Source organism: Chiloscyllium plagiosum, chromosome 3 (assembly GCF_004010195.1).
Source record: "Chiloscyllium plagiosum isolate BGI_BamShark_2017 chromosome 3, ASM401019v2, whole genome shotgun sequence".
Lineage (NCBI taxonomy): Eukaryota > Metazoa > Chordata > Chondrichthyes > Orectolobiformes > Hemiscylliidae > Chiloscyllium > Chiloscyllium plagiosum.
In genome coordinates, this window is record NC_057712.1 from 78259762 (window position 1) to 78283012 (window position 23251).

At 39.9% G+C, this 23251-nt stretch overlaps 1 protein-coding gene across 1 annotated transcript in view; it reads left to right on the top strand.

The window, feature by feature from the left end:
- Nucleotides 1-23251, top strand: part of nt5dc1 (5'-nucleotidase domain containing 1) — a 575653-nt gene that overhangs the window by 12817 nt on the left and 539585 nt on the right. The window contains exon 2 of the mRNA XM_043675150.1: nt 4152-4243. Within this exon, the coding sequence (XP_043531085.1) occupies nt 4152-4243 (92 nt within the window). The remainder of the gene's footprint in view (nt 1-4151; nt 4244-23251) is intronic.

The following is a 23251-nucleotide window of genomic DNA, read 5'->3' on the forward strand; positions in this document are numbered from 1 at the left end:
CTCCTGCCCCCTGCACTCCATTCTCGTCCCATAGTGCGTTCCTCCATCGTAGTGAGTTACCCCGTAGTCAAACGCCTTACTAAAGTCGATGTATTTGACATCAACAGCCCTTCTTTCAATTAACACATTGCTCACTTACTCGAAGAACTCTATTAAGTTGGTACTGCATGATCTCCCCCGCACATACCATGTTGTCTATCACTGATGAGCTCATTCTTTTCTTAATATAAATAGGTCCCATCTCTCAGTACCCTCTCCAGCAACTTTCCCACCACTGATGTCAGGTTCACAGGTCTGTAGTTACCCGGAATATCCTTACTACCCTTCGTGTACAGGGGGACAACATGAGCAACCTTCCAGTCCTCCAGCACCTCACCTGTATTTAAAGATGCCACAAAGATATCTGTCAGGGCCCCAGCTATTTCCTCTCTCGCCTCCCTCAGCTATCTATCTCTATCTCTTCTATCTCTATTCTCAACATTCATCATGTTCCTCTCCTCAGTGAGCACTGATGCAAAATATTCATTCAGCATCTCACCCATTCTCTCAGGTTTGGCACACAGCCTTCCTTCATTATCTTTTAGTGGACCAATCCTTTCTCTAGTTACCTGCTTGCTTCTTATATAAGAATAAAATGCTTTGGGATTTTCATTAATTCTGCTTGCTAAATCTATTTAATGACCCCTTTTAGCTGGCTTGATTCCTTGTTTAAGACTTGTCTTTCTCTTCCAATATTCCTCCAGGGCCCGTTCTGTTCTTAGCTGCCCAGACCTTATATACGCTTCCCTTTTCTTCTTGGCTAGTCGTACAATTTCTCCTGTATTCCACGGTTCATGAATCTTGCCCTTCCTATCCTTTGTCTTCAATGGGACATGCCTATCCTGCACTACCGTTGACCTATCTTTGAAAGCCTCCCACATCTCAAATGTGGACTTCCCTTCAAATAGCTCTGTCCAATCCACATTTCCCAGCTCCTGCCTAATTTTGATATAATTGGCTTTGGCCCAGTTTAGTACTCTTCCCTTAGGACCACACTCTTCTTTATCTACAAGTATTCTAAAACTTACAGAATTGTGGTCACTGTTCCCAAAGAAATCCCCCACTGCAACTTCTACCACCTGTCCTGGCTCATTCATCAGTACCAGGTCCAATATGGCCCCTTCCCTCATCGGACTATTGACATACTGCTCTAGAAAACTCTCCTGGGCGCTTCATACAAATTCTACTCCATCCAAACCTCTGACGCTAAGTGTATCCCAGTCAATTCATCTCCACCCCTTCTTTTACTTCTCTCCCTGTCCTTTCTGAAGGGTCTATATCCTGGAACATTTAGTTGCCAATCATCATGTCCTTCCTTCAACCAAGTCTCTGTGATGGCAATAATGTCATACTCCCAGGCACCAATCCAAGCCCTAAGTTCATCTGCCTTCCACACTATACTCCTTGTATTAAAGTAGATTCATTTCAGGCCACTGGTTCTTTTGCGCTTACCTGCTCTCTGCCTATTCTTCCCTTTATTAATGCTATCTTCATAATTCTTACAGTCTCCAGTCTCCACCTCGCTGCCTAATTGTTTTCTCTTCTGGTTCCCAGTCCCCTGACACATTAGTTTAAAATCTCCCCAACAGCAGTAGCAAAAAACAAGGACACTGGTTCCAGTCTTGTTCAGATGTAGACCGTCCCTATAGTGGATATAGAGATGGAAGCTCACCTTGGACATATGGAAAGTTGTGAATGCAGTAGTAAATTAATAATTGACTTTGTGACAGATTTTTTGAAGTCGAATGCTTGTTATCTTTGGATTTGATTGAAGTTCCTTATATTGTTAGCAAAAGCAACAAATAAGCCCTGCAGTTCCGAAATTTCTGTGCAAATCAATTCGATACTCGTCATGTATTTTATAAACTTAAATATCAGTTCACCATTCGTTGATTGTTATTCAAGTAGTATGATCTTTAGAATCTTTAATGTGAAGTTGTATATTGTCTAGACTCTTCAAAAGTAGTGAAATCGAGGAAAATATTGTGGTCGGCACATGTATGTGTTGGCTAGCAGAAGCTGGATATAGTTCTGAGGGGCTAAAGGGATCAAAGTGTAGAGGTGACTAAATTGGATGATCAGCTATGATTATATTGAATGTTGGAGGCTCAAAGGTTAAATGACCTACTCCTGCTCCTGTGTCCTATGTTTTTATGTTACAAATGTCACTGATAGTTTTCAGTGTATGGTACTGCAATAAAGTTGTTTGCTGTCCTGACTTTCCTGAGTGTAATGTACTTTTAATTAGGTGTAAAAGGTGTTAATCAAAATATCATTTAAAATACACGTATACTATGAAGATGTAGACCATTGATACAGAGGATACTCTTGTTTAAATCTATCTGTCTTGCTTGCATTTATCATCATGTCATTGTTGGCCTGAGTTTGAGAGTTGAGTGCCCACTTGTTTAATCTGATGGCCCTCTTCTGCTGCAGCAATACCCTAGCACTAATCTTAGAAAATGATCTATTCATGGAGAAGTTTGAACATTCAATATACCACCCTTCATTACTTTGAGTGAGGTTGCCATTCATTGTCAGTTCAATACATAGGAATACAGTAGGCAGTTCAGCCTTTTGAGTGTGTTCTATCATTCAGTGAGACCATGGTTTTTCTGTGGCCTACCTCCAGATACCTGCCTAAGGCCCCATACATTGTTAAAAGCTAATTCATTCCCTTGCAGCAGGCAGGCTACTTTCATTCAAGCTCCTGATCTCGTAAATGTTATGGTGAAGACAAGCAGATTTATTTTCTGTGCTGGGATCACAGAATCCCTCCAGTGTGGAAGCAGGCACTTGGCCATCGAGTCCACACCAACCTTCCAAAGAGCATGCTACTCAGATCCTACCTACCTACCCTACCCTGTAACCCTGCATTTCCCATGGCTAATCCATCTAGCCTGCACATCCTTGGACACTATGGGCAATCCACCTAATTTGCACGTCTTTAGACTTTAGGAGGGAACCAGAGCAACAAGAAGACACCCACGCAGACAAGGGGAGAATGTGAAAACTCCACACCCTGGGTCCTTGGCGCTGTGAGGCAGCAGTGCTAACCACTTAGCTGTGGTGCCAGTCCACAGTTGTAAAAGAGAAACTGAAAAAGCTTTTAAAATGTAAAGATACTCAGGTTACATGCTTCTAATAGCTTTGCAGGTTAATGATAAGGAACAATTAATGTTTGACTGAACAATTTTGACAGAATAATAGGTGGTGACCAAACTTGGGAACATGTGAAGCACTGAATGTGGTGATATTTTATCAGCATTGTACATTAGAGATGTATAGCATGGAAACAGACCCTTCTGTCCAACTCATCCATGCCGACCAGATCTCCTAAATTAATCTAATTCCATCTGCCAACATTTGGCCTATATTCTTCTAAACACTTTCTATTCATGTACCCATCAAGATGCCTTTTAAATGTTGTAATTCCACCATCTCCCCAGCAGCTCATTTGATACAAGTTCACTCCTCAGTGTGGAAAAGTTGTCCCTTCAGTCCCCTTTAAATCTTCCCCCTCTCACCTTTGCCCTCTACTTTTAGGCTCTCCCACCCTGGGAGGGAAAAAATGCCTTGGCTATTCATCTGTCCATGCTTCTCATGATTTTATAAACCTCTATAAGATCACCCCTCACTTCTGATGCTCCAGGGATAATCGCCCCAGCCTATTCAGCCTCTCCCTATAGCTCAAATCCTTCAACCCTGGCAGCGTCTTGTAAATCTGTTCGGAATCCTTCCAAGTTTCCTATGGCAGGGACACCAGAATTGAATGCAGTATTCCAAAAGTGGCCTAACAAATGTTATTTCCAGCCGCAGCGTGACCTCCCAACTCCTATACTCAATGCACTGACCAATAAAGGTTACTCAAAATTCTATGTGTTCTTAATTTACTGAGCTTTTCATATTAATTGTTGAAATCTGATACACTGGCTACATAAAGCTTGTCAGTACTGTTGTTGCAGATAGAAAATAATGTATTTTCATAGAAATTCAAATTAATACTTCCTTTGAAGAACCTCTTGCACTATGCTCCTACCTACATTGTGGAGAAAACATATATTGCTGTTAGTTATTGTAAACCAATCTTGTGTTTTGTTTGAATTTTTCAGCTGATATATGATAGCTTCGCTCAATTCTTAGTTGAACAGAGAGGCTATGATCGAGAACTTATGACTTTGACTCCTGACTGTTGGGATTTTTGGTAAGTTCTTTATTTTTCTTGTTGCAAAAAATGGCAGTTTTTGATCATTGGATTCTAATAATTGGATTCTAAAAATAATCAAGGCCATTTCAACTTTTCAGCCCTCTCCCTTCAGCTTGAAAATCTTTTCTACCAAAAGTGTGAGCTGATAACTCCAGATGCCTCTCAGATCTCAAGCTTTCCTGAACAAGAGTCTGATTATTTAACTAACGTAGTGGCATAAAGAGGAGAGTGAAGTGAGCATGAAACTTGAAGGAACAGAAAAAAAATAAAAGCAAGAGAAAAAACATTGAGATAAAATAACAAAACTAAAAGTAAGAACAATATTAAAAGTTTTAAAATCCTCTCAACAGTTATCTGAAGTGGTTTGGTACAACTGAGTGACCATTTTAGAAAATTGACCACACATTGTGTTGGGGTCTGAAGTCATATGTAGACCAGACCCAGTATGTCCTTCCCACATGAGCAATACTGAATGAGGGCGGGAACTCCTGAGCTTTGACCTCAGCATTAAAGTGCACTGTTGCTAGTGGTAAAACAGTAGAAAGCAATGGATGTACAAAATAGCAGGATGGAAAAACACTGATATTTGACTGGGTTGAGGAGCTGGTGGACATTACAGGAATAGTGAAGAATTAGTCCATATAGAAGTTTGAACACATGCATGAGAATTTTAAAGTTGAAGCATTGCCATGCTGTGAACGAGTGCAGGTCAGGAAAAACAGGAGGATTGGAGTAATACTTGTTCTGAGTTAGGAAGGACATACTGGTACTGGAGCGTGTCCAGCGGACATTCACACAGATGATCCCTAGAATGGTAGGCCTAACATGGGATGAATGGCTGAGGATCCTAGGATTGTATTCATTAGAGTTTAGAAGGTTGAGGGAAGATCTAATAGATACTTACAAGATAATGCATGGATTAGAAAGGGTGGACTCTGGGAATTTGTTTCCATAAATTCTTGATCTCGTAAGGAACTAAGGGCTATGGGGAACGTGCAGTAAGTGGAGTTGACATGCTCATCAGCCATGATTAAATGGCGGAGTGGACTCGATGGGCCAAATGGCCTTACTTCCACTCCTATGTCTTATGGTCTTTGGGTCTTATGGTTCTATGTCTTAGGGAGAGCTTTTGCTGAACGCAAAGTTATGGAAACTAGAATATAAGAAGTGAAGTAGGTTGGTACAAAGGCATGAATGACAGTAGAGATGGCACTGGAATTACAGAAAATCCATGGTGTTTGCAGTATTGTTTGGAAACTAATTTTGGGGTCCACAGTGGCACTCTGTTTATGCATGAAACATAGAAACATCGGCGATAAGTACAAGATTCAGCCATTGGACCTTTTGAATATGCTTCACCATTCAATATAATCATGGCATTTGGTTCAACTCAATACCTTGTTCCTGCTTTAGATTGTTGTGGTTTTATGGCAGAGAATTCTACAGGCTCAAAACTTTGGGGTGAATACATTTCTCCTCATTTCAATTAGACTGTGACCCTTGGTTCTGCATTCCCCAGTCAACAGGAACATACTTCCTGCATTTACCTTTCTAGTCCTATTAGAAAGTTTCTATAAAGTCTCTGCTCATTCTCCTGCAGTGAATAAATTCCTAACTCATCTCGTCTCTCTTAATTTATTAGTCTTGCCATCCCAGAAGTCAGTCTAGTAAACCCTCATTGCATTCCTTCCATAATCAGATTAGGTTATAAGAGCAAAACTGCACACAATATAGCAGGTTTGGTCTCACTAAGGCCCTCTACAATTGCAGCAAGACATCCCTGCTCCTGTACTCGAATCCTGTAACTATGAAAGTCTGCATACTGTGTGCGTTCTTCACTGCCTGCGTGCTTACTTGCAGCAACTGGCATTCAAGAACATCAAGATCTCGTTGTGCGTCCCCGTTTCCCAATCTGTCACCATGCAGATAATCTGCCTTTCTACGTCTACTATCAAAGTGGATAACTTCCTCTTCATCCACATTATACTACTTCATCTGTCCACTCAACTTATCCAAATCACAAAAATGAAACAAAGAACTGTAGATGCTAGAACTCTGAAACAAAAACAGAAGTCATTAGATTAACTCAGCACGTCAGGCAGCTTCTGTGGCGAAAAAGCAGAGTTAATGTTTAGAGTCTGAAGAAGGATCGCTGGATATTTTGTTTCAGCTGTCCAAATCACTTTTACGCATTTCTATCTCCTAATTGCTCACCCTCCCACCCAGACTTGTGTTATCTACAAATGTGGAGATATTGTATTTAGTTCATTCACCTAAATTATTAATATGTATTGTGAATATCTAGGATCAAAACATGGATCCCTGTAGTATTCGATGAGCCACTGGCTGTCACTCAGCAAGAGACCAGTTTATTCCTATTCTTTATTTCCTCTCTGCTAACCAGTCAGTACACTACTCACAATCCTATGTACTTTAATTTTACACACTTAATCACATATGTGGGACTTTACTTAACCCCTTCTAAAGGTCCAAGTAAACCATATTCACTGAGTCTGCCTTATCAACTGTACTAATTACATCCTCAAAAGATTCCACTAGATGTGTAAAGCATAATTTTTCTTTGGTAAATCCTTGCTGATTCCATTTGATCTGATTACGGATTTCAAGGTTCTTTATCTCTGATTTCAATGTTCTTTGCTATTATGTTATTTATAATTGTCATATTTTCCCCACTACTCATGTCAGGCTAACTGATCTATAGTTCTCTCTTTTCTCTCTACTGTATTTACTTTGAATAGTGGGGTTATGTTAGCTACCCTCCAATCCATTGAAACTGTTCCAGGGTGTATAGAATCTTGAAATTCACCAATGCATCCACTATCTTTGGACAAGTATTCTGCAAGTTATTGGGCTCTGAGGATTTATTATGACACAGTGGTGAACCCTTCTGTTAATTAAACCAGACATCCAGAAAAGCACACCTCACCTCGTAATCTGTTAAAATATGAGGGACCAAGAGGTCCCAAATCCCATTATTTAAAGAAAGTAACATAAATTTATTTTTTAACCGAAGAGTGAACATTAAATTCAAACTCGATTGGGTTTTAATATCCTGGGACATAATTTAAACTGGTTACATTCGAATTGTTGTCAAGACCGCAACCAAACCATAGGTATCCATTTCACAATCAAATGTTACATATTTTGATTTTCCTGTACACTCTGGGACTACCGTCTAGCCAGATACACAGGTGCTTGTATGCTCTCAGTTCAGAATAGCATGCACTCTCTCCGAAAGGTACAGTACACACCTTCAGCTTCATAACACCTCCCCCTTAATGAAAAGATGGCTTCTTTGTTTTCTAATTCTTAATCCCATTCAGATGAAATGCATAGGCCATTAATCTAAATTAAACTTTTCACATTATTTCTGCACACATATGTAACATTGGAATCTGTCTAATTTTATCTAGATGTTCTTTAAATCCACGATAAAGCATCTGCTGTCACATTTTTATGACCCCCAACTTGTACAATTTGTAAATTAAGAGTCTGTAATATAAGACTCCAATGATATAGTCTCATATTTTCGTCTTTAAATCTTTCCAAGAACGTAAGAGGATTGTGGTCCATGTACACAACCGTCTTTGACACATAAACATTAAAATGTTGTAAGGCCAGTACCAAACTCCATAATTCTTTTTTGATGGTAGTGTATTTTCTCTGGTGGGTGTTGAGTTTCTTTGAAAAGTAGCCAATTGGTCGTTCAATTTCATCACCAACTTCCTGTAACAGTACTCCAACTCGTATATTGCTAGCATCACTTGCAACTTTGAGAGTTTCAAAAAATTTGGGGTAGCTAAAACTGATGCCATGATTAATACTGCTTTAAGTTGGTGGGCGGCACGGTGGCACAGTGGTTAGTACTGCTGCCTCACAGCGCCAGAGACCCGGGTTCAATTCCCGCCTCAGGCGACTGTGTGGAGTTTGCACGTTCTCCCCGTGTCTGCGTGGGTTTCCTCCGGGTGCTCTGGTTTCCTCCCACAGTCCAAAGATGTGCAGGGTCAGGTGAATTGGCCATACTAAATTGCCCGTAGTGTTAGGTAAGGGGTAAATGTAGGGGTATGGGTGGGTTTCACTTCGGCGGGTCGGTGTGGACTTGTTGGGCCGAAGGGCCTGTTTCCACACTGTAATCTAATCTAATCTAAATCTAAAGTTCTCAAATGTCTCTTGTCATTGTTCTGTCCATTGAAATTTTGTGTTCTTCTTTAGTAAATCTGTTAGTAGTGCCGTCACACTGCTGAAGTTTGGGACAAACTTCCAATGGAATCCGCTTACTCCCAAAAATTGAAGTACCTCTTTCTTTGAGGATGGTCATGGAAATTCCTCGATGGCCTTCGTCTTCGCATTCCTTGGGGTCAGCCTTCCATGACCGATGTTATGTCCCAAGAATGTCACCGTTTCACAACCAAATGTTACATTTTTTTCAATTTTCCAGTACATTCTGGGACTGCCATCTGGTCATATACACAGGTGCTTGTAAGTTCTCAGTTCAGAACAGCATTCACTGTCAAAGGTACATGCCTTCAACTTCATAGCAGATTTATCAACCTTTAATCCTATCCATGTCGTTCAGTTACAGCATTGATTTTTTTTCAGTCCCTCCCTTTGTTCTCCAACATTTTTGGGACATGATTTGTGTCCTTTTTTACAAAGCCACCATGAAAGTATATACTTAATTAGTCTAGCATCTCTTTGCTCCCATAATAACCTCCTCTGGTTCTGACTGTAAGTAACTGACTGTTGCCTCACAAATCTATTTCTCTTCATCCACCTAAAGCTTTTGCAATCAATTTGTATGTTCCCTGCAAGCTTACTCCACATTCCCGCAACCCATCCATAACCTTTCGTGAAGTTCCAGAGGAGTGGAAAACTGCCAGAATGATACCCCCTTAATTAAAAGAGAGAAGACAAAAACCAGGTAACTAATGTGTCGTTAACTTAATGGATGCCATTGGGAAAATGTTAAAGCCTATTATGAAGAAAGTATTAATCAAGCATTTAGAAATAGATGATCAAATGGGTTCAGCTTCGTGAAGTGGAGAATGTGCTGACAAATTCATTAGAATTTTTTGAGAAGGTAACAAGCAGAATGTTTGAGAAGGTAACACGCAGAATAGGTAAAGAGAAACAGTGGATCTAATATATTCAAGTCTTTACGAGGCGTTCGATAGAGTACCGCACATTTTTAAGATTCGGAGATGCCGGTGTTGGACTATAACCTGGTGTTGTCTGATTTTTAACTTTGTACACATTTTTAAGATATCCATGTTGTGGGAGGTCATATATTAGCATGGATGGAGGATTGAATATCTAATAAAGTTATTAGTTACAAACACCTGATGAAGGAGAAACGCTCCGAAAGCTAGCGCTTCCAAATGAACCTGTTGGACTGTAACCTGGTGTGTAATTTTTAAGAGTTAGGATAAGGGGGGCATTTTCAAACAGGTAACCTGTGTAACTAGTGATGTGCCACAGGGATCAGTGCTGAGCCACAATTATTTGTAATATATTTTAATGACTTGGATAAGTAAGGTGAATTATTGTCACCAAATTTGCGGATGACATGAAAACAGTGACAGCAAATGCTGAAGATGAGAGTCTGCAGAGTGATAGACACAATGGGCAAAAACTTGGAAAATAGAATATAGAAGTAGTGGGGTATAGAAACAGGCTTTCCTAAAACATTACTGAAGAAGGGCTTATGCCCGAAACGTCAATTCTCCTGTTCCTTGGATACTGCCTGACCTGCGCTTTTCCAGCAACACATTTTCAGCAGTTTCCTAAAACTATGTACATTATTGAAGCAAAGGTATACTGGCATCAGAAGCTGTTCAGAGAAAGTTCTCTAGGTTAATCCAATGTATGGAGGGACTGCCTTATGAGGAGAGGTTGTGTTGGTTGGATCTGAACATATTGGAGTTTAGAAGAATGCAAGGTAACCCTTATTGAAACGTACAAGACAAGGGGGTTGGCAGAATAGGTAGGGAAAGGTAGTTTCTGCTTGTGAGAGTTTAGGCCCAGAGGGCATAATCTCTGAATAAGGACTTGCCCATTTAAGACAAATGAGGACAAAGTTTTTCTTTGAGAGAGCTATAATGGCTGAATTGCTAAGTATATTCAAGGCTGAGATGAACAGATGTTTTTGATCAGTAAGGGAATTGAAATTTGTGGAGAAGAACATGAAAGTGGAGTTGAGGTTTATCAGATCAACCATTATCCATTGAATGGCAACTTATGATCCTGTGGTCTGACATCCTTCTTTGACAAAAATCCATCTACTTCTGCTGTAAAAATTCAAACATTGCCCTGCAGGTTTTGGTGTTAACACTCATTTTAAATTATAAGATGCACATGAACTATAATTGTAGACTGTTAGTTTTGGAAGACAGCCAATTTAAAAGGTCTGGTACTCTTGGTTGATTACAGTGCCCATTGCACAAGTATGTTTTACAAGCTTCGCAAAAATTATTAAGTTTACCCTGATAAATTTAAAAGAACAGTACAGAAAAAATTAATGGCTTCAGTTGATTCACAGTAGAATACCTGTTCATGACCTCTGGCTGACTGAGTGCATATCTCTTGTTCTTCTCTGCGAATTAATATTTTTCTTTCTGCTTTCAGGCATACTGTGGGTTTGCTAAGAGTTATAACTTATTATCCTTTGTTAATCACCTGAAGTATTGTCCAAGAGTATCCTCAACTCCTAAGTTGTTGTTGATGTCTGAACAGGTTGAGATTCTGAATGGAGATTACAGAGAGTTAGGCAGGAATTCAAAAAGCAGATCATTGAGAGTAGTAATATCTGGATTACTCCCGGTGCTACGAGTTAGTGAGGGCAGGAATAGAAGGATAGAGCAGATGAATGCATGGCTGAGGAGCTGGTGAATAGGAGAAGGATTCACATTTTTAGATAATTGGAATGTCTTTTGGGATAGAAGTGACCTGTACAAGAAGGACGGATTGCACTTAAATTGGAAGGGGACTAATATATTGGCAGAGAGATTTGCTAGAGCTGCTCGCGAGGATTTAAGCTAATAAGGTGGGGGGGTGTGGGAGATAATGAGGAAAGAGATCAATCTGGGACTGGTACAGTTGAGAACAGAAACGAGTCAAACAGTCAGGGCAAGCAGGGACAAGGTAGGACTAATAAATTAAACTGCATTTATTTCAATGCAGGGGGCCTAATAGGGAAGACACATGAACTCGGCACGGTTAGGAACATGGGACTGGGATATCATAGCAATTACAGAAACATGGCTCAGGGATGGGCATGACTGGCAGCTTAATGTTCCAGGATACAAAGGCTACTGGAAGGGTAGAAAATGAGACAAGAGAGGAGGGGGAGTGGTGTTTTTGATAAGGGATGGCATTACAGCTGTGCTGAGGGAGGATATTCCCGGAAATACATCCAGGGAAGTTATTTGGTTGGAACTGAGAAATAAGAAAGGAATGATCACCTTATTGGGATTCTATTATAGACCCCCTAATAGTCAGAGGGAAATTGAGAAACAAATTTGTAAGGAGATCTCAGCTATCTGTAAGAATAGTAGGGTGGTTATGGTGGGGGGTTTTAAATTTACAAACATGGACTGGGACTGCCATAGTGTTAAGGGTTTAGATGGAGTGGAATTTGTTAAGTGTGTAAAGAAAATTTTCAGTATGTGTGTGGATGTAACTACTAGAGAAGGTGCAAAACTTGACCTACTCTCAGGAAATAAGGCAGGGCAGGTGACTGAGGTGTCAGTGGGGGAGCACTTTGGCGCCAGAAACCATAATTTTATTAGATTTAAAATAGTGATGGGAAAGGATAGACCAGATCTAACAGTTGAAGTTCTAAATTGGAGAAAGGCCAATTTTTCACAGTATTAGGCAAGAACTTTCAAAAGCTGATTGGGGGTAGATGTTCGCAGGTACAGGGACGGCTGGAAAATGGGAAGCCTTCAGAAATGAGATAATATGAGAATCCAGAGAAAGTATATTTCTGTTAGGGTGAAAGGAAAGGCTGGTAGGTATAGGGAATGCTGGATGACTAAAGAAATTGAGCGTTTTGTTAAGAAAAAGAAGGAAGCATATGTCAGGTACAGACAGGATAGATCGAGTGAATCCTTAGAGTATAAAGGAAGTAGGAGTATACTTAATAGGGAAATCAAGAGGGCAAAAAGGGGACATAAAATAGCTTTGGCAAATAGAATTAGGGAGAATCCAAAGGGCTTTTACAAATACATTAAGGACAAAAGGGTAACTATGGAGAGAATAGTGCCCCTCAAAGATCAGCAAGGCGGCCTTTGTGTGGAGCTGCAGAAAATGGGGGAAATCCTAAATGAGTATTTTGCATCAGTATTTACTATGGAAAAGAACATGGAAGATATAGAATGTAGGGAAATAGATGGTAACATCTTAAAAAATGTCCAGATTACAGAGGAGGAAGTGCTGGATGTCTTGAAACAGGTAAAGGTAGATAAATCCCCAAGACCTGATCAGGTGTACCCTAGAACTCTTTGGGAAGCTAGGGAAGTGAGTGTTGGGCCTCTTGCTGAGATATTTGTGTCATCGATAGTGACAGGTGAGGTGCTGGAAGACTGGAAGTTGGCTGATGTGCCACTGTTTAAGAAGGGTGGCAAGGACAAGCCAGGGAACTACAGACCAGTGAGCCTGACATTGGTGGTGGACAAGTTGTTGGAGGGAATCTTGAGGGACAGGATATACATGTATTTGGAAAGGCACGGACTGATTAAGGATAGACAACGTGGCTTTGTGCGTGGCAAATCATGCCTCACAAACTTGATTGATTTTTTGAAGAAGTAACAAAGAGGATTGATGAGGGCAGAGCGGTGGATGTGACCTCTCTGGACTTCAGTAAGGCGTTCAACAAGGTTCCCCATAGGAGACTGATTAGCAAGGTTAGATCTCACGGAATACAGGGAGAACTAGCCATTTGGATACAGAACTGGCTCAAAGGTAGAAGACAGAGGGTGGTGGTGGAGGGTTGTTTTCCAGATTGGAGGCCTGTGACCAGTGGAATGCCACAAGGATCGGTGCTGGGTCCACTGCTTTTTGTCATTTATATAAATGATTTGGATGTGAGTGTAAGTTTGCAAATGACACCAAAATTAGAAGTGTAGTGGACAGCGAAGAAGGTTACCTCCGATTACAACAGGATCTTGATCAGGTGGGCCAATGGACTGAGAAGTGGCAGATGGAGTTTAATTCAGATAAATGTGAGGTGCTGCATTTTGGGAAAGCAAATCTTAGCAGGACTCATACACTTAATGGTAAGGTCCTAGGGAATGGTGATGAACAAAGAGACCTTGGAGTACAGGTTCATAGCTCCTTGAAATTGGAGTTGCAGGTAGATAGGATAGTGACGAAGGTGTTTGGTATGCTTTCCTTTATTGGTCAGTATTGAGTACAGGGGTTGGGAGATCATGTTGCGGCTGTATAGGACATTGGTTAGACCACTGTTGGAATATTGGATGCAGTTCTGGTCTCCTTCCTATCGGGAAGATGTTGTGAAACTTGAAAGGGTTCAGAAAAGATTGTCAAGGATGTTGCCAGGGTTGGAGGATTTGAGCTATGGGGAGAGGTTGAACAGGCTGGGGCTGTTTTCCTTGGAGGCTGAGGGGTGACTTTAGAGAGGTTCACAAAATTATGAGGGCATGGATAGGATAAATAGACAAAGTCTTTTCCCTTGGGTGGGGGAGTCCAGAACTAGAGGGCATAGGTTTAGGGTGAGAGGGGAAATATATAAAAGAGACCAAAGGGGCAAAATTTTTCCGGCAGAGGGTGGTACGTGTATGGAATGAGCTGCCAGAGGAAGTGGAGGAAGCTAGTACAATTGCAACATTTAAAAGGCATTTGGATAGTTATGTGAATAGGAAGGGTTTAGAAGGATATGGGCCAAGTGCTGGCAGGTGGGATTAGATTGAGTTGGGGTATCTGGTCAGCATGCACGCATTGGACCGAAGGGTCTGTTTCCATGCTGTACATCTCTGACTCTATGATCAATCTTGCATTAGCTAAGCATTGTATGCCCATTTTTGACTGCTTTCTTCAAAATTGATGGACATCTTACTGATATATCTTTTATCTTCTGACTTAGTCCTTAAAATATCAATCACTTGTAGGATCATTTTTTTTGACCGCTTGTCTTCCTCTTCTCACTGACTTTACAGATCTCCACTAAGGTGGTGTGGCACCAGCAATTTGTATCTAATTTGAGAATATCTCACATTACATCTAGTGTTTAGTAATAAGCTCAATGTTCCAACTGATGCAGCTAAGTGTCTTACAAAATTTCAAACCTTTTCGTGAAAAGAGCTGTGTGACTCCATCATAACTGCCTATTTCAGAAGTAAGTTAATCGTGTCATTTTCAAAAAAGCCAAACTGGATTATGCTCTCCAAATGAAATGGGAATCGCGTTAGCAAGAATCACACCATATCACCAACGTATCCTGTAATGTTTTGCTGCTGCAGAGATATCAGAGGTCCATGCACAGTAACAGCTTCTGGAAGCAAAAGCCATTCGTTGGTATATCAGTCAATATATGCAAAACCTCCCAGTGGCTATGCGGCTACGCTGCCTATGTTGCATATCACCATTTTGAAGTATGTTCAAACTAAGGTTCAAAGTACCATTGTAATGTACAGTAAAATGTATAAAGCTCAAAATAAGCACGCAAACATAATATTGGTTGGCCTTTTACATTCTTGAAGTTAAAAAATACCTAAATCATTTCAAAAACACAACTGTCTCTTTTGAATAAAATATATTACTTCAAAGGACTTAACATTTGTTAGCCTAAGTTTACATTAGCTTGTGTTACAGCTGAGGGTTGAAAATTGCCTGTTGTCATGCTGTGGGACTCATCTTAAAAATGCTTTTCCCAGTTACCAAGGTGGCCAATTAAATACCTTAACTGTATCAGGTTCGAAGCAACAAGATCTATTAACCAGGTTTCTTAATGAACACACAAATATAGCAAAGTATGGCATGTACTGGAAATCTGGAATAGAAACAAAGTGTTGAAAGGTCTGTGGAGACAGAAATAGTTAACATTTTGAGTCAATTTGTCGCTTCCTTGGAAAAGAAACTTATTGGATTCAAAACTCTCTTTCTCCACCGATGCTGCCGGCTGAGTTCTGTTTTTATTCTTCAATATAATTATTGTTTTATTATTAAAATACCACTCATACAATAAAGATGCAATACTAGATAAACAGTGGTTAAGCATTGTACAAGTATAAATGCTTATTCCTGTATGTTATAGCATGGAGTCAGACAGCGGAATCAAATTTGTATTTGCAAAACAGTGAAATTAACCTGTTGAAGACCCCTTTCCAATGGTTCCTGACCAGATCTTTGAATAATTAATCTCCAGATACTGTTTTTGTGCCTTAAAGAGAGGGCGTAACTGTTTATTAAATGGAGAATAACTTTAGCAGAAGAACAATTAAGCAACAATGTAAGCTGAGGGCTATGCTTTTAGACTGAACCATTTGTTTTCAGCCCCCATTCATGCAAGATAAACAAACATAGCTAGGGAGTAAGTAAAATAACAAAACTTGCCAGATTACTTAATGTCTGTAATGATACGTTGTTTCATAGGCATAAATATAGACTCCTTGGTTGCTTTCCTGGAACATTGATCAGGGTCACCTTCTTAGTTCACCCAGACATAGTCTATAATACTTCTCATTCAGCTTTTAACTGTTTGGGCTTCCCGAAGCTGATGTAGTAGGTTAGACGGAATTTTCAAATCTTAATCCTGTCTCAATGGCAACCAAGAACCATCTCCTCAGAAAACATATTTCAGATGAGCAACTTCAGTTCTGGCTCTATCCTAATAAACTGATCAACTCTTCCCAAGGTCTCAGTTACTATTCAATGAATGCTGTCTCCTTGAATACAGCATTTCTTCCAGATTTGGCAGAGTCACTTCCCAGGTCCTGTCCTTATTAACAACCAAATTCTGCTATCTGTTAAACACAGTGCTGCTCTGTGGGTCACTGTGTTTTTTGGAACCTTGTTAATCAAGTATCAGCCTATAATTTATCTCCAGGCCTAGCCTCTCAAATAAACAGAGCTTAGAGCTTTTGAAAAGATTTGTAGCTCAGGTTGTGGGAGAGATCATAGATTCATTCACCGAGCTGATATGTTTTTCTGCAGACATTTCGTCACCTTGCTAGGTGACATTGTCGGTGCACCTCCACTGAAACATTGGTGGTCTGTCCGGCTTGGCATTTGTGTTTCTGTTTTCTGGTACTTCCGGTTCTGTATCTGAGTGGTTTGCATATGGGGTCCAGTTCAACAGTAATGTCCCCACCGGAATAAAGTTCACTAAAGAGCAGAACAATAGCAGACTCCCCTTCCTGGATGTATTAGTGGAGTGCATATCTACTGGTGAACTCCAGAAAAGTGAGTGTAGGAGAAACACCCATACAGGTTAGATACTGAACTATAACAGCAACCACCCAGGACCCACAAAAAAAAGCTGCATTAAGACTCTATTTAAATGAGCAAGGACATTCTGCAGCAATCCAGAACTCCAGAGGCAGAACAGGAGCACTTATTCAAAGGATTTAAACAGAACCAGTACCTCAAGAGCACTATACTCCGGTATTTATGCAACAAACATAAAGAAGAAACACTATGTGACCAGATCATACCGTGCATCAAGGACATATCAGAAATGACTACCCGACTATCTGTATTCAAACCCCCGGGAATCATAGTGGCCCACTAACCAGTAAACACCTTTCATCAGCAACTCACAAAAGGTAAAGATCCGATACCCACGTCCAACAGGATGAACGTAATCTACAAGATACCCTGCAAGGACTGTGAAAAACACTACATAGGACAAACAGAAAGAATGTGCAGCTTAGAATTGGCCATGCTAAATTGTCCATAGTGTTAGGTGCATTAGTCAGAGGAAAATGGGGCTGGGTGGGTTACTCTTCGGAGGGTCGGTGTGGACTGGTTGAGCCGAAGGGCCTGTTTCCACACTGTAGGGGATCTAATCTAATCTAAAAACTAACTATATGAGTGTACGAACATCAGCTTGCCACTGCCAAACACAGCCAGTACTCTCTCATTACAACCCACATAGACAGTGAGGGACACAAATTCAACTGGGACAAAGTAACCGTTCTAGCACAGGCAAAACAGAGACACGACAGAGAATTCCTTGAAGCCAGGCACTCCAACTGGAATTCAATCAATAAACATTGAACTGGACCCCTTATACAAACCGCTCCGGAAAACGGAGACATGTAAATACCCAGTGGGATAGACCACCACTGCTTCACCATAGGCACACCGACAATATCGCCTTGCGAGCTGACAAAATGTCTGCAGAAAAACACATCAACTTATTGAACGCATCAACAACCAAAACTGAGATTGTTGAGTCTATATTTTTCCATTTACCATTAACTGTGCCAAAATCTACAAGTCATTTGCAATTCAAAATTCAAAGTTGATCGAAGAATGAAAATAATGAAAAATCAACGTGGGTTCTAACAAACACCTACAAACACAAATTCTTTGACAAAAGAGAAAAAGATATTTTTCAGAGAGTGACTTTTTAAGAAAATCCTCTTTTGCCAATGGATAATTTTTGAAGGCAGAAAGATCAAGCAAAGATTGTCTGGAGTCTGTTCTAATGTTCCCATGCTGGTGGTCAAGTGACTGATGCACCGTTAATTCAGAAGTCTTGCTTAAGGAATACGATCTTGTAACTCAACATCAGTGTTTTCTTTTCAGAAATGGGAAAGGTTTGCTTTGCAGCCTTTCTTCTGACTCACTCCATTCTTAGCAGGCTTTCCACCGGCTGTAGCAGATAAACTAGGACCTCTCCAAGCCAGTCGTTATTCAGAAATGGCCCTTGCAGCCACCGAGAGTAAAGTCATCTAATACTTATAGTCACTTGTTTTGGAGGAAGTTTTGTTTTAAAAAAACCCCACCAAAACCATAGTGAATTTTCTCAGTGACTTTTTCTAAAGAAACCACTCCAGGTATTTCCTCAAGATTTGAAGTAAGCCCATTTTCTACAAGCCTTCAAACCTTAACTCTTCTAAGCAATATTAAATATCAAGTGTATTTGTAATGCTTCTACCTTGCACAAATGAAGCTATTTTTAAATGTGTTTTATTGTAAAATATAGACGAGTAAACATGAAACAAAAAACATGCTTTCACACATTTTCATTCATTCTTTACACATGAGCTATGCAATTGCATCTGGAACCTTATATTGACAATTCAAACATCCTCACAATCTGAACATGTTTTAAAAGGAAGGCTGCAATAGAAAACATTATCAAAATTTGGCATTTTGATTTTCTCTTTTTTTTTTCCCCCCCACAAAGTTCAGAGAGTTGTTACCTACATATACCAATGTTTTTCTGTTGCCATGATGGATATATGCTATGAAATGTTTAAGAACCAGTCATTCCGGAGTTGTTTCTTCCGGCATTGGGTAGTCCTTTGTTAATTTAGTTTTCTCGGAAAATATTGCATTTGCTTCTCTATACCTGATCCAAGTTTTTGAACAGATCTGCACAACTCCAAAATCGCTAGTATTCATTGTTCCCTTGAAGGGCTAAATGAAACTGGTTCATTGATCAAAATATTCTGAGCACACTCCTGATCACAATGCCTTGGCTTTCTTTGGAGCAAATCTGACAATGGAGCAGTGATTGAAATTCAGTCGTGTACAAACTTGCAATAAAAACAATCGGTGCCCTAAAATGTCATAATTTACTTCTAAGGGTGGGAGACTCCATTAATGCTTGTATGTCCGTTCTTGGCAGCCCTGCTAAATGGCATATCTAAATTATTATCACTATTTAAAATTTATTTTAGCAAGGTTTATTACTCAATTAGAAGATTATAATTTTACAAATAAAGCTTCCAGCTGTTCCAAGTAGTCCTCCCAAGTGTCAGTCTAAACTTGCGCACCAAGGTGGTGGTAGAGAGTTGTTGTTCAGCCTGAGGCCAGTGGTGTACTGCAAAGATTAGTGCTGGGTTGACTGTTCATCATTTATATAAACAATTTGGATGATGATATGGGAGGCAAGTTTAGTAATTTTGTTGAGAATACCAAAATTGTAGTACAGTGGACCGTGAAGAAGGCTATCTAAGAGTACAACGGGATTTTGCTCAACTGGGTCAATGGGCGAGGAATGACAGATGGAGTTTAATTCAGATAAAAGTGAGATGTTGCATTTTGGTAAGACAAACCAGAACAGGACTTCACGATTAATGGTCAGGCCCTGGGGAGTGTTGTTGAACAGTGAGACCTAGGGTGTGCAGCTACATAGTTTCTTGAAAATGGTTTCTCAGGTAGACAGGGTGGTGAAGGCATTTGACATGCTTACCTTCATTAACCAGGGCACTGAATACAGCTGTTGGGACATCATGTTATAACTGTACAAGATGTTGGTGAGGCCAATTTCGAGTATTGTGTACAATTTTGGGGGTTGCCCTGCTGTGAGAAAGATATTATTAAACTAGAAAGGATGTAAACAAGGATGTTACTGACACTGGAAAGTTTGAGTTATCAGGAGAGGCTGATAGGCTGGAATTGAATTGAATTGAATTGAATTGAATTTATTGCCATGTGTACCGAGGCACAGTGAAAAACTTTGTCTTGCAAGCAATACAGGCAGATCACATAGTTAAGTAGCATAGATCAGTAAATAATAGGTAAACAGTGACAAAAACAAAACACAGGTTTAGGTGAATGTTAAGAGTTTGTGAGTCTTAAATCCTGGAGCATAAGAGGTAAGGGGTGAACTTACAAATGTTTATAGAGGAGCACAAATAAGGTGAATTGTCAAAGTCTTCTCAGCAGGGTAGAGGAGTCCTAAACTGGAGGGCATAGATTTAAGGTGAGAGTGGAAAGATTTAAAAGAAACCTGAAGGGTATCTTTTTCACTCACAGGGTGGTGCATTTATGGAGTGAGCTGCCAGAGAAAGTGCTACTTGTGAATACAATTATATCATTTAAAAATATATTTGCATAGATACATAGGTTGGAAATGTTTAGAAGGATGTGGGCCAAATGCAGGCAAATGGAACTGGTTAAGTTTAGGTGACCTGGTTGGCATGGACGAGTTGGGCCAAAGGTCCTGTTTCTGTGATGTATGACCTTGAAGCCACATGGTCAGGAAAGCTGGCTAACATGTGATTCATTGACCTCTGGAAAGTTACCAGAGTTTTTCAGCCTGATGGCAAGACTCAACATTGGAAAAGACCATATAGTGTCATGAAAGCTGATATCTCTTTAGTCCTAGGTGTCAAAGGATTTGTCAGTTTTGTCTTAACAAATCTATTTCAATTGGAAATCCATGCACTGCCAATCCTATCAATAGAATCTTCCAAACATAGTAATTGGTTAGGAATCTTCCTTTGCTATTTTGTTAATCTTTTAGCAGTTAATGGAACATCTGGCTGAACTCTCAGGCTAAAGTGCAAATATGACTGGGGATCTTAAGCTGTTTTGGGTTGAATTAGATGGTTTTCTAACATAGGATTTCAAATGATTCTTTTATTTGACAATTGACAGTGGTTTCATGGAGTTTAGTACATTCTTAATTTCAGATATATTTTATTGAACTCAAATTTATTCATCTGCTCTAGGGGGATATGAACCTGGGTCCCCAGAACGTTAGCTGAATTTCTGGATTAATAGTCTCGTGATAATGCCACTTGGCCTTTACCTTCCCAATATACAAAATCAGAAACCTGCTAAAACCTTTTCATGCCTTTTCTTTCTGAATTGTGATTTGTTCAAGTATATTACAGTCCTCTTCTCTGACTTCTTTATCTATATTGTACTTCTCTATTGTGAATATAGAGGTAAACATTGCAAACCACACCTATCACCTCCTGTGCCCAAAGTTGGCAACTGTTGTGGGTAAATTACCACAGACTACGTTAATTTGGCTCCTTATTGAGCAGTCTCACAAACAATCAAATAGTGAGACAATTATTTAAATCTTATTGAATGTAGCAACCAAATAAGACTCATTAAGCAAGTTAAGCCTCACCATCCAACTTCACTACTACCTGGTCAATGGTGGAATTTAGCTATGATTCCAACCAACAGAACCCATCTCTTGATGTGCCCAGGGTTCAATCCTTGTGCAAAGTTATTCTTCAGAATTTTGCTGCTGAAGAATCATGGTGTTAAATCCTTATACAATTTTCTCTCTTTCAAATTTGTGATGTGACCTAGAATCAGAGTCATGCAATACAGAAACAGACCCTTCAGTCCAACCAGTCCATGCCGAACGTATTCCCAAACTAAACTAGTCCCGCCTTCCTGCTCCTGGCTCATATCCCTCTGAACCTTTCTGATTCATGTAGTTATCTAAATGTCTTTTAAACGTTGTAATTGTACTTACACCTACACTCCCCTGGAAGCTAATTGCACACAGGAACCACCCTCTAAAAAATTTGCCCCCCAGGTCGTTTTATAACCCTCTCCTCTCATCTTAGACATATGCCCCCTAGTCTTGAAATCTACCATCCAAAGGAAAATTTGATCTATACCCCTCATGATCTTATAAACATCTGTAAGGTCGCCTGTTAACCTCCTACTCTCTGGTGACAAATGTCCTAGTTATCCAGCCATTCTATATAACTCAAACCTTCCATACCCAGCAACACTCTGATAAATCTCTTCTGAACCCTCTGCAGTTTCATAATGACCTTCCTATAACTGGGTAACCAGAACTGGACACAGTATTCCAGACATATTGATGATCCTTTCGATTCTTTCTTCCCCAACATAGTTTACACTTCTGGTATCCTCAAATCTGCAGCTTCCCTTCTTATCAAAAGTAGCTCACTTGTTCCTTCTAATATTTGACATGGACTGTTTTGTTTGAAGGCATAACATTTCCTGCAATTAACCGTTTTACTTCAGAGCATTCCTTCTGCAGGCAGTCTTAATTGTCCATTTGAGGCATCAAATTATCAAGCAGTATTACCTCTTCTCTCCCAGGAAACAAATTGTCATTGTTGTTTCAACTTCTTTTTCCCAGGGATGGTTAATTAGCATTTTGCTTGAAATTTCTTTATCACAGTTTCTCCTTGTCTGTTTCATCTCGGTAAACAGTTTATTCCAGAAAGAGTTATTGCTCATCCTTTAAATCTATGAAGTCATTATAGTTCTGAAGTTTACAGTATCATACTTAGGTGCTTATTGGACCAATTATTTTCCTGGTTATCCACTTGCCCCTAATCTACTTTAAATATGCTTTTGGATTTTCCTTTATTTTACCCTCCCCCCTGTTTTCATGCCCCTCTCTGTTTTCCTAATTTCTTTCTCAATAAGTTCTATATGCCTCTTGGGCATTTGGTGTCCTGAACCCTTAGTATTTACCACAGTCTTCTCTTTCCTTCACCTTGCAATCTTGTGCATGCCTCGCTACTCAGGGTTTTGTGGAATTTTTGGCTCCAGTCTTTAACCTTACAGGAGCGTGTTGTCCATGTACTTTCACTATTTCCTTTCTGAATGTTTTCCACTGCTTTGTGGATTTTCTTGCAAGTATTTGCTCTTTGTAGTCCACTTTGACCAGATCCTGACTTATATTAAAATCTGCTTTCCCCTAAACCCTTTATTTCTGGACCATCTTTTTTTGTTTTCTGTAACTACTCTAAATCACAGTGTTACAGTCACTCACCAAAATGCTTGCTCAGCTTGGTTCAGTGAAACTAGGCCCAGTACTTCATACACTGTAGTATTTTCTGCATGCTGACTCTCCTTGTTATATTTTAATAATTCCATGCTCTTGAATACTTTGAGACTTTGTCTATCCGGATTAATATTGGGTAACTTTAAATTGCCTACTGTTTTCTACTATATACGCTATTATTTTTACACTTCTCTGAAATTTGCCTCCATGTCTGTCCTTCTGTGATTGCTCCAATTTGTTTTTAAATTCTAACCATATGGCCAAAATGAGGG